The following is a 13,149-nucleotide window of genomic DNA, read 5'->3' on the forward strand; positions in this document are numbered from 1 at the left end:
TTCGACTGTAATATACTATTAAACTGTTACTGTTATAACTATTTACAAATTTGTAAATAAACTATTACCATTATATTATTATTATTAGTTGTAAAGTAGTATTTTTTAAGTTAATCTACTCGAATGTAGACAATGTAAACGCACTTTAAGACGGGTTCGATAACAAAAGAACTCGCTATTATAGTTTTGCAGATTTCATCGTCCGCTGTTGCACCAAATTTAAACAAGGACAATTTAAAGTATTTTATGCATCTTAAAAATTTCGACTCGCGAACTTCTTGGCATTTCTTTCTCTTTATCTGGGCGGGATGAAAAAAAAACTGAAACAAAACTGAGCAACAGAATGGTTTCCTTTATTATAGTTAAAGAAAGAGTTTAGACAAGCTGGGGCAAATGCGTTTTCGGGAGAATATCCGCTCTATTGCACAAATGACGTCGCAACGTCGAAAATTTTCGTTTAAGTTTGACACAATGTCTCTCGTTAAGAAGTAAAAAAAAAAAAATAACACGCTTTTATATAATTTTTACTTTAACGAGGAAATCCGGGGAAATTCCGTTTGTGCAGATTCGAGGGGATATAAAACATGTAAATTGAGTTAAAAAAAAGAATATAAATCAAAACGATATTGTTACAAAAAACAGTCGTCCGTTTTTGCGATTAAAAATAACACGTGCCAATTTTCATTCATTCTATATGAAAAGAAAATTCGGGCAGAAATTTAGGTTTTGGGAGCGCCTGTCTTGCATACTAACTACTCTAGTGTTACGTTGGTCAGTGAAGCTGAAGTGTTTAGTCCGAAAACGGCAATTGCCTCAACCTGATGCAAATTAATATGAAAATTTATCAAGGGCAGCGGCGTACCGTGCAGTTTTTACAGGCTCCAAAATGTAAGAACAGGTTTCCATATTATAAGCGTCAACTGCGAAGATTAGCTAAGTGAAAGTCAGCCGAGCGGATGTTAATTTACGAAACTCAAGGAAAATTAACCGAAATTTCCTTTTGACTATCCTGTTACGGTACGCTACTGAACCAAAAACTATAATATTGAAAATGAAAATAGGCTTTTTTTGGAATTATCTCGAAACTCGTAAAAGGTATAGCGGCGTAACCGAAGTTGAACATTTTCAGGCCTCCGTAATTACAGATTTTTGGACAAACCCTAATTTTGCCCACGCCGTACGTCAATCTGTTACGCGCGGTTTCTGTTTGGAGTTCGATTTAAATTGGGTCGTTTAAAAACGATAAATCATTTGAATTTGCAAATACAATATTGCCCGTTTTCGCAACTGAATTCTAGATGTTGAGAGGTGCAAGGTTTAAACAGGAAAAATAATATTGCGAAATTTAATAATATTGAATACGAGTTTGCAATGCGGGCATGCGGATTTTGCTCGAATGTCTCTTTTTATTGCAATTTCGAGACTGCTCTGAACCATATTGTTATTTGAATCGCTCCATTTCGCTTTGTTAACCAGACTTTGGTATGTTGATTTTTTTGTTGGAACATGCTAATTTACATTTACAATGTTTTCAACATATGAATCTCCGGGTCCGAGTTCAATCATTTGTCACCTCTTAGGTACCAAACAATGGGTTGTTTTTCTCGAAACTAATACAAGACGGAGTCACCAAAAATCAAATTATTCGCTGATAACAAGTATGAGACCTGATCGATTGGTAAAATCTGCTCAAATACGTTATTATAGATTATTTCCAAACAAAACAAATAAAAGAAGAGAAATTGCTTCCTCAATTTTCTCCTGGTTGTTTATTTTCGACCGACTTTCAATTCAAAACTAATCTCAACGGCTAATTGACATAACAAACAGCCAATTTGAATAATAATAGAAATGTAATTCACTTACTTTCTTCGGGAACGCCTTGAGGTTGAGGGCACTGGATGCTTTCGTATTGTGTCCTGCCATAACTTGCGCTGTAGACTGCCACCCTCGAATTTGGATTGCACTTGAGATGGATTCGTTCGTTTTCGCAGGCCACTTTGCTACGAAACTCATCTGAAAAATTTGCATCCATTAGGAACTGTATTCAAAAGGAAAAATCGATATTTTATTAAAAATCCAGACGTTCCTTTCTAAACTCGACAATTCTGAAAATCGTTTAATTCTTTGCCTTTACATTTTAAATCTTATTCAGTAGTTCGGTCAAACCCAAGGACATTAGATCCATATTTCTATATTTGTCTACGGGTTCAATGTTTAGCAACTGATTTGTTTCAAAGCTACACGTACTCAAAATACGTGGAAAATTTTTAAAGAAGTAATAATACAGTGTAGTCCGGATATAGTGAACTCGAAAGTTGCATCAAAATTGGTTCGCTGTATCCTAGGTTTACTAAAAGTAATAAATAAACTTTTGTATACACCACGATATATTAGCATTTTTTAGATATGTATATGTATTACGTAATGTACAAGTAACAAGTGAACAAGAACAAGTAAACAATATCTAAAAAAACAAACAAAAAAAAATACATGTATCCCCCACTCTTGGATAAACAAGTTGTATATTTTGGTTTGTACGAGTCTGCTAGAAAAGTTAATGTTGCTTATATAGCTTTTAAGGTTACAAAAATAATTCCGCTGTATCCGAGGTTTACAGAAAGCAATAAATGAACTGTTGTACACACCATGATATGCTAGCATTTTTTTACATATGTATGTACAAAACAAGTAACAAGTGAACAAGAACAAGTAAACAATATCTAAAAAATAAACTAAAAAAAAATACATGTATCCACCTACTACTGGATAAACAAGTCGTATATTTTGGTTTGTACGAGTCTGCTAGTTAATATTACTTATATAGCTTTTAAGGTTACAAAAATAATTCCGCTGTATCCGAGGTTTACTAAAAGCAATAAATGAACTTTTGTACTCACCACGATATACTAGCATTTTTTTAGATATGTATATGTATTACGTAAAGTACAAAACAAGTAACAAGTGAACCAGAACAAGAAAACAATATATATATATATATATATATATATATATATATATATATATATATATATATATATATATATATATATATATATATATATATATATATATATATATATGTATATATATATATATATATATATATATATATATATATATATATATATATATATATATATATATATATATATATATATATATATATATATATATATATATATATATATATATATATATATATATATATATATATAAATACATGTATCCGCCTACTCCTGGATAAACAAGTCGTATATTTTGGTTTTTACGTGTCTGCTAGAAAAGTTAACATTACTTATATAGCTTTTAAGGCTACAAAAATAATTCCAAACTTTCTCAGGAACGTCGCGTGACTCCAAAAACGTGCGAATCTCTATTATTTATTCCGTCATGTATTTTACTGAAAGAACATTGATTATGGCCACTTCCCCAATAGCCTCCTCGTTCAGCTCATCTTCACTCAATTCTGCATTTATTTCTGAAAAGAATGTTTCATTTCATGTTATAGATACGTGTTGACGCTAACTGGACAATTTCGTCTTCTGTCAAATATTCGGTTGGAATAACTTGATCGTCTATTGAAACGTAACTTTCGAAGTCGAAATGTTCAATCCTATTCCTAATCTCTGCTTCAAGAGCTTTCTGGGTGTCGGTATTTTCCTCGGTATTTTCGGGATCTTCTGAATGTTTTTTTAGCCATTCCGTTACAGGCAATTCATTATTAGAGGCAAAATCATCTGCTTCAAAGAATCCTGCATGTTTATAACAGTTTTGAACTTCCTGCCAAGCACGGTGAATAAAATTTACAGCATCCAATAAGCTCACCGAAAACTCTTGTCCATCATCAATTGCTTCTACAAGCTCTATCAGCAAAATCTTCCTACAGTGATACTACAGGAAATAGATTATGCCTCGATCCATGGGCTGCAGTATTGAACTGGTATTGGGTGGCATAAAAACCAGTTTGATTTGGTTGAACGGAACATTGGGATGTGCTGGACAATTATCTATTAGAAGAATATTTTTTCTGTTCTTCTTCTTCAACTATGTATGCCATTCGAGCAGCTCTTTGGTAAATAATATGTCATTCACGCTTTACTGTACCTGTACTTGACTGGTAGGGTCTTCATTTTGGGTTTACTGATTTGCCCATAACAGCTTTCTCTTTTCTGTCTCAGATATATTTGCATTAACCAGAACTGTTATTCAAACCTTGGATAATTTTCCACCTGCACACTTATCTCCTTGGACTTTCAATGTTTTATCAACGGTTAGCTTGTAGAAAAGGCAGGTCTCATCGGCGTTGAAAATATTGTCATTGTCATATTTTTTGCAAAGATCAGGCCAATTTCTCTTCTTAAAACGTTGAATTCAACTTCTGGAACACACAAAATCTCTTTCTCTTTCTATTCTACTTCCCCTTTTACTTGCTTTTTGCTAAAGAACTGGACCACTTATGGGAGTATTTTCTTTTCTTCTTTGGGCAAACCACTGTAAGAGTCCCTTTAGTGACGCCTTAATGAGCTGATTTTCTCAGTTGAGAGAATCCTATCTTTTTTTTTTCAGGTAATGTATGTAAATATAACTTGGTTTCATACCACTTTAAATTTTTTGTATAACATCTTCTTTTTTTCGTTGATTTTCGTTTTTGCTTCTTCATTCCACAACTGAGATGAAAACAATAACAAAACAAAGGTGCTATGTATTTTTAACCTTTCTCCGGGAAATTATCGGCTGAACCCCCGAAAAATTTCATTTTATTCTCCCGGGAATTACCGGGGGAACCCCCGAAAAAGTTCGTCAAAAACGGAAAATGTATCTTAATCTTGACAAAATTTAGTTCACTGTATTCGAAAGTTAACTATATCCGGGTTCACTATAAAGAGTAAAAATTTACATTTATCTTATGAGACTTTTTGAGTGCATTTCAAAAAGTGTTCATTATAACCGAGTGTTCAGAGTAAACGGGTTTACTCTATCCGAACTCCACTGTAATTTATTGACTAGTTTTATATTTATTTTGAGGATAGTATGTAAGTTTAAAAAAAATATTACTTTCAATTTTGTTGACCATTAATGGGGATGCAAAATCATGTTTGGTTTGGACGATTGTGTTTGAAGATATAATTGTTTATGTTCTAATTGATATTTGCAATATTTTAATATTTAACTTTTAATTACAGTTATTGTGAAAAATCCCCTGCCAGGGAAGCTGCTAAAAATAAGTTAATATCTCCGGTCTTTATCAAAAGAATTTTCTGGCATGGGGCGTTTTTTTGAAATACCTTTCGGGTTCTTCGGAAGTTCGGCATTAATATAAACTTATTGGAATTTTCCGTTGCTGGGAACTCCATCCACTTGCGGATACTTTGGGAATAGCTGATAATTACGAAACATTTTGTATGAACCCGTACAAATTGGCCATTGCGACTAAAGCTTTTTTACAATAAAATATTTCCTGCGGAACCGAGATTACGTATTAAATATTAATACCGTCGACAATAGTTTACTTTGTATGGCCCATAATAATACATTTCCATTGGCGTTCGTTTAAAGAACCAACCAGACAGCTGAATCGGAGAGAATTTAATTTTGTCTGCCGATCATTAATAATCAAACTCGAGCCAATCCAGCCTTCTCGACCAATAAATCATACTAGAAAATTAAATGGCGTTTAAAACCGCGAATCATTCCAGTTAATAGAACAAGTTGGGGAGAATTAAGTATAGACAGAACATACGTTTAGGTGGGGAGAAAGCATTTTAGATATTGCACTTCCAACAACTGAAACTTTAATTCGTGTAATTCAGCTTTGAAACAAACGTTACCCTGTCGGTAGCTGTCGGAATTTATTAAACTTAGCAGCGGTGCATTTTACTCAACTTTGATAAAGATTTAGTGTAAAGTGCTAGAAGCTTGGTACTTGTGATGACAACTTGCATCCTTTGTGATGCAAATAATTACACCCGCATGTGTATAAATATTTTACTCGCCCAAAGTTTTTATTGTACTATTTCCTAAAACTCGTTGCTTTCTTTTTGCACTGAAAGCCGAAGAATTTGGTTCCCAAGCACTATAATAATTGAAAGAATCATGTAATAGATATCTAGGATACTGAAGGGTTTTATTCATCGACGACATATGTAGGTACTTTATATCAAAAGCCAATACAATTAAATTTGATCGGATTTAATTAGAGCATGTGGACTTTAAGTTTTCAAGTACCAAAATAAGAAAGTCGTTTTCAAAGTATTACTTCGCTTGTAACGGCTTTCGTTTCTTTCGGTCGAGCGATTTTCACATTAATTCGATTTTCGGTTTTTATTTAATACCGTATTGCGAGGAATTGTCAAAAGAATGAAATGAAAAACTTATCGTTTTGGACATTAATAAAGTTTCGTTTTTTTTCTGATATGTGGCAATTAGTATTTTTGCGTTGGACGATTATTATTAAAAACCTCGTTTCCCTAAAATAAATACGTGGATATCGATGATATAGATGGTCGAATGTTTACCATACCAACACAACATTTATATTTAACGGCGTCGTTGAGAATCCGTAGTTATGTACAAAGCGATTTATTTGTTTATTAATTCTACAAAAAAAAACCATAGGGGAAACGTAATACCGCGTTTTTACCAAACTCGGGGGGTGGGGGATGATTGGGCTTCATTAAAGGGCTTAATGATATTACCTAATCGCTAGTGGGACCCGGAATCAACCGAGATTACTGCGCAATTCTAGCATTTTCGTGGCACCCTAAATGAGGCAGGCAAACTCGTCCAAAAATTACTAAGGGGCCTTGGCGTATTAAATCTAAATAGGGTTGTGCATCAACTTCTTAAGACTTCGATGGGCCTAAGATAAGATTTCAGGAATAGCGGTTAAATCTCCGCTTAATCCGGTCTTAAACAACTGAAAGAAAACCAGAACCGAGATGTGTTATTTGTGAAGCGTTATAATCAATAATAAAATCATGGTATTATGTTTGGTGGATTTAATAAATATTATTTAAAAATACTCTGATACGTGTGTCGTTCTGATTATAACACATAAGACACGCACACACACGTAACAGATTATAAGCTTACTCTAAATGGAAAAATAATGACAGGTACTGTTACGAATTTAAATATCGTAGATGTCAAGTTAAAAACTTGATAAAGAATGACCAAAATAATTGTATTACGTATAAAACAGGAAATAACAGAAAATTCTAAGCGCTTTTCGAATTGCGTCGACCACAAAAATAAATCTTTTTTCAAAATGCGGAATGAAATGCATTTGCATTGGCGACGCTTTTTGTAATTTTGCTGCCTATATAAATGGTGAAAATTCTGTAGCGGCGGAGAGTATTATCAGTACTCTCGTCCAAAATTATTTTCTGTGTTTCTTACCCATAAAGAAATAAAAAACAAGCTAAATAACTTGAACCCATCAAAACTGTCGGGAACATTTTTTTACAAATGTGGTGAATCACTATATTTTCTATTGTCTATAATTTTCAATCAATCCTTCTACAGGAGTGTGGAAAAATGCGGCAATAATACTAAGTTTTAAAAAAGGCAAAAAGAATTAATTTCAGAATTATAGGCCCATAAGCGAACTCTCTGTGCTCTCCAAACTTTTAGAATCCATATTTTTAACTGAGTAGAAGAAATAATATTAGCAGAACAACACGGCTTGGAAGCAAGTAAAAGTTTAGAATCGCATTTAATATCATATTCAGAGTTTCTTCATGATTCTATGGATGGTTTTATTCAGGTGGATGCGGTCTAAACAGATCTTAGCAAAGAATTTGATAAAATTAACCGCAACATATTAATAACAAAATTAACTCAAGCTGAAGTAGTACATTGATAACAGGTCTCAGTTTATTTTAAGAAAAAATCGTAAATCTTTAGTTTCTCAAACTTTATCCTGGGTACCACAGGGTCCTTATTTATATAAATAAATAAATAAAGACGTGTTTTTGTCGACTTAAAAATCTTTAGAAAAATTAACTCATTGGAAGACATACAGAAAATGCAATCTGATCCTAATAGGTTTGCTGAGTATTGCCGAAATAATTCACTATTTTTGAACTATTCAAAATGTAATGCAATCACTTTGACTAGAAACTATAATAAAATTTTATATACCTACAGCCTACAAGTAAATAATCTAGGAGTTATGTTTTATGAAAAATTGTTCTTTTACGAGCATATTAATACTTGTATAAAAACTATAAAAATGTTGGGATTTGTATTTCGAACATGCAAAAAGTTTTTTTTAAAGCTTTCTCATAAATCAAATTTTGCAATAGAAAATTGTTATGAACAGACTAGACAAAAATTTTATTTCAATAAAGAATCGTTTGGTTTTAAATTATATTATACACCTATCCAAAATAATAAGTAAAAGTTTATTGTTTAACATAAATTTTTATGTGCCACCTTGAAACTTTTACAACAAAATTTTCAATATTACCTGTAATAATAAATTTTACTTTAGTTTATTTAATATTTAAAATTTTGTTTTGCTGTACTGTTTGTAATATTGCACCTTCCTGCGAAGACTATTGTGGGCTCGTCTTTAAACGGGTAAATAAAATAAAATAAATAAAATAAATTTATAAAATTACAAATATTTACAAATAAGCCGCATGTGCGTGTTATATTTTTGCAACAATTTAGTAGTACGTCACTGGTTCAGTACCAATGCGGAAAATTATTAGGTTGCCTCGAAAATGGGCTGAGCTCAGTGAGAATTTCATTTCCTATATTTTTCGATTCGCGATAGAGCGACAAAAAAAATCTAATTTAATTCTCGGGGCCACGATATAAAATAGTGATTTTTATATTAAATTCCGTTTTCTCGTCTTGTTTCTAATGAAGTTTCCGTATCCGTCAAAGAATTTAATTCCAAAAACGCGTTCTACCAATTATCTTATGCTAATGCATTTGTTTTTTTAAATTGTATTTGGTGTGAAAGCGACCTTAAATAAAAGAAACCATTGAAATGGTGCATTTTTAAATCTTTGCTTTGAAATGGTTCGATAATTTTTTTATTGTTTTTAAGTGCGGAAAGCGTTGGACATTTGGCTTTAGCAGCATATCTCACAAACCCAATTCTAAAACAATATTTTTTACGTCTCTTTTTCGCAGGTCTATTAAGTTACAGCATTATTGAATCCTTGTTTAAAAACAAAAGTCCTTCATTTTAATATGCAGTGTGTCCACAGATTGAGTGTGGGTAAGGTATAAATGACAAAAGTGTTTCGAGTTATTTTCTGATTTTCTGGGGATATCGCTTCTGGTTGACCTCAGATTAATGTGTTAAGAAAACGAACCCAATTAATTAATATATAATATAATATAATATATAGTGTTTATTTTAAAAGACTACGGAAAATGTTATTAAAAAAAGTGCAAAGTGCAGATAGATGAATATGAATGATGTGAATTATGTTTTTTTTTTAAATACCAAAGCAAATAGGGGATACTTCAAGGGAATAATACCAGTGTATTATATTAAAACAATTACAACTAAAGTTGAATTACTAACTTGAATATTAAATATAACATTAAAACGAAAGCGTATTCCAATAAGAGGTTTCAAATGTTGATAACGAATAAACTAAAAGTTTCATAATATACCTAAAAGTAATTTATGTTGCTGGATAGTGTATAATTATACGTGAAACACAACACGACTCTTCTGGCAGCACACGATCCTTTGTTGAAGTTTTTTCCATTACCGCTAAACATATTTCTTGAAGTATGTCACGAATGGTTTGCGAATTAGTTTCTTAGGCTTTACTTTTCACATAGTCCCACAAAAAATTATCTGGCGGCGTCAAGTCGCACAACCATGGTGGCCAATTTCCTGGAGATAAGCCTGCCTCCAAACTGTGTATCCAATAAGTTTACTGTTTCACCTGCTATATAACATGTCGCACCATCTTGTTGGAACCACATATTCTCTATATCCATTTTCATTATTTAATCTCATAAAAAACATCAATCGTTCGGTATCGTTCTCCATTTACTATAACAGCTTCTTCGTCTTCATCTTCAAAAAAATGCAGCCCAACAACCGCACCAAACTGTGACACGTTTCGTGGATCTGTCTAAGATTTTCATTACCCCAGATGGAACAAGATTGCCTTCAAAAAATCGGCACTGGGCCGGGTAAGTTCGTCGCATGTATCATGGATCCGCTTTTTATTTCCAAAAGAAGGCGCTTCGCGGTTTCTTGTCTTAGAGAGACGCATTGTTTTTCTATCCTGCTTCTGTGAAACACTATGGAACTTTCGCAAAATCGATGTAATTTTATTGTGCATGCACCCTGTATAAAGTGTCCTTCACATCTCGTCCAACTTCAAAGTTACAGCAAACATCGGTAATATTAAAATTTGCACAAATAATATCATAAATACAACGAACAAAAATAATGACATTTTTTCAAATAGCTCGCGCCCTGTATAATTGACGAAATCTGAAACTCTCTCTCGACACAGTTTACAATACTGTTCAAATAAAATTATCCCATCTTTAACGGGTTTTCATTTATTGCCAATAATTTATCCAGTAAAACGGAAATTTTTAGGATCTTTTAGATTTTTTGCCCATAAACGACACACCCTGTATATGAATCAAACAATGTTCGAAGTAGGGATTATAGCCCTGGATCTTCCACGTTTCCTGGTCCAAGAATTTTTTGAAAATAGTAAATAGATTTCGAGAAAATAAGTTTTTTATGAAACCATGCAGTGCGCCGTAATAATCAATGACGTCATCGCGTCTTCACAGCCCCCGAAATAGCGATTTCAATATGGATTTTTCAAATATCCGGAGCAGCGTATGTGATAGACGAAACCTGCAAATACAAAAATTGTGGCTCTTGATGCGGCCTATGACACTGATTGAACTTATTAGCCATTTTTTTTTACGATTTTTGACTTGCGGCTAATAATTTACTCTATAAAAGAACAATTTTCTAGGTCTTTTAGATTTTTACCTATAATTTGAAAACCCTGTATATAATCGAAAAAATGCCTAGAATAAAGGTTATCGCACTGGATCTTCCGCGTCTACTGGCTAAAGAATTTTGCCGATTGGGTTAACGATTATGGAGGAAAACATATTTTTGTGGAAGCTGAAATTACCAAAAAAAATATATTTTTTTAAAAATACTTGGTAAAGTCAAGAATAAAAGTTTATGGAGCCGTATATTCTGCGTCTTCTGATTCAAGAATTTTTTTGGTCTCGTAAACGGTTTTTGAAAAATTATGTTTTTTGTAGACCCTTGCACACAGGATTTTTATTTTTTTTAGAATACTTGCCAACCCCCCCCCCCCTCATTTGCAATAGATCTCGTCACGGGGCAAAGCTGCATATATTTGCCAAAAATGAAGTCGATTGCTTCAAATTTCGGACACTTATCGTGTTTCATAGCAATGTCCAAAAAACAGTCGAAAATCGTAAAAAAAAGGTGGATACCGGTTTCGGATCAGGGCCATTTCTTACAAGCTTACGTGTCTCGTGGAGGGTTAAAAATGAGGCAAATTTTAATTTTGTAGCTCGAACGATTCGAAAGTTATTCAGGAAAAAACAAAAGACGAGAACGGAGAACGGAGAACGGACAGACGGTGATCATATCTGGACCAAAGGCGATCCCATAGGGCCTACCGTTACCGTGATCTAAAATTTTTATACGAGCTTAGATACTTTCGAAAAATTCGATTTCATCGATTTTCGAAAGTAACAAATCGTCGCTGGGCAGGGCGAGTTCGTAGCGCTTGCCGCGAAGCGGTTCCTTGTCTTAGAGGGACGCAGTGTTTTTGTATCGTACTCCTGCGGACCACTACGGAACTTTCGTAAAATCGATGTATTTTTATTATGCGCACACCCTGTATGAGGTGCCCTTCTCGGTCGTCAAAATTCAAAATCATGGCAAACTTTGGTATATATAAAAATTTATACCATTGAAAGCGATTTAAATAATATTTTTGTTCAAATATTTCGCGCATCCTGTATAATACATAAGAACTGTAATTCAGCAAATTTTAACGCTCGCCTCAGTTTACGATACGGTTTAAACCAAATTATTCCATCTTTTGACTGAACTCAAGGAATAGCGAAAACCGTGTAAATAATAAATATGTGGTGCAGCTTATAGTAAAGTATAAATTTTGATTTGCGGCTAATAATTTACTTTAGGAAAGAACAATTTTCAGGGTCTTTTAGATTATGGTCCATAATTGAAAAACCCTGTATATAATCAAAAAAATGCCTGAAATAAAAGTTATAGTCGCGGATCTCCCATAGTTCCTGGTCCAAGAATTTTGCCGATAAGGTAAATAGTCTTTGAGACAATATTTTTATTCTGGACGCCTAATTTACCCAAAAAAAAATTTCAAAAATGAAAAAAAAAACTTGGCGATATTAGATTGCGCCCAGTTTCTAAAAGTATAGATGTGGGTACGGATTTTTATATTCCAAATTTGAAGTCGACAGCAGGAAATTTGAGGCAACTACTACATTTTTTAATATTAATAACATCCAGAGCACCCTGTACAATATGCAAAAACTTTAAATACCAAAGTGTTAGCTGTCCATAAGGGCTATGTGGCCATGAATTATCATTATTAGGGAACCCCAATTTTCAGTATTATGAAGGACTAAGGTTTATAGAGTTTGATCTCTTGAATCTTCTCGTTCAGTATTTTTTTCGATCGCATAGACGGTATTCCAGAATTGATTTTTTTATTGGACGCTTGCAAACGGGATTTTTTTTTTAATAATTCCTAACAAAATTCGCCATGATGAAGTTCGGCTAACGTCCAAAAGTTGTGCGCACATTTTATTTTCAGCCACACTTTCACGAACTGCTTGAATATTTCTAAAAATAAATTAAGAACCGAATAACATAAACAAAGGTTGAGGTAAGAAGAGTAGCAAAAAAACACATTGGAAACCTCTTATTGGAATACAAATTATTGAAATAAAATTCTAAATATAATTGAAAAATTTAATATAACGTCATATAAAGTTAATAATGTGTTATTCTAAAAGCCCCAAAATTACTGCTTTGATTTGTTGATGAATAATGACATTGTAATAAGCTAACTAATGATAGTATCATAGTATACATTTTTTGCA

General features: G+C 32.9%; 1 protein-coding gene across 1 annotated transcript in view; it reads right to left on the bottom strand.

Annotated features, from left to right (window-relative positions):
* LOC132695763 (uncharacterized) overlaps positions 1-13,149 on the bottom strand; it is a 124,569-nt gene that overhangs the window by 26,335 nt on the left and 85,085 nt on the right. The window contains exon 4 of the mRNA XM_060660220.1: positions 1,867-2,016. Coding sequence (XP_060516203.1) covers positions 1,867-2,016 — 150 coding nt within the window. The remainder of the gene's footprint in view (positions 1-1,866; positions 2,017-13,149) is intronic.

The sequence above is a fragment of the Cylas formicarius genome, unplaced genomic scaffold (genome assembly GCF_029955315.1).
Source record: "Cylas formicarius isolate icCylForm1 unplaced genomic scaffold, icCylForm1.1 PGA_scaffold_12__32_contigs__length_19106922, whole genome shotgun sequence".
Taxonomy (NCBI): domain Eukaryota; kingdom Metazoa; phylum Arthropoda; class Insecta; order Coleoptera; family Brentidae; genus Cylas; species Cylas formicarius.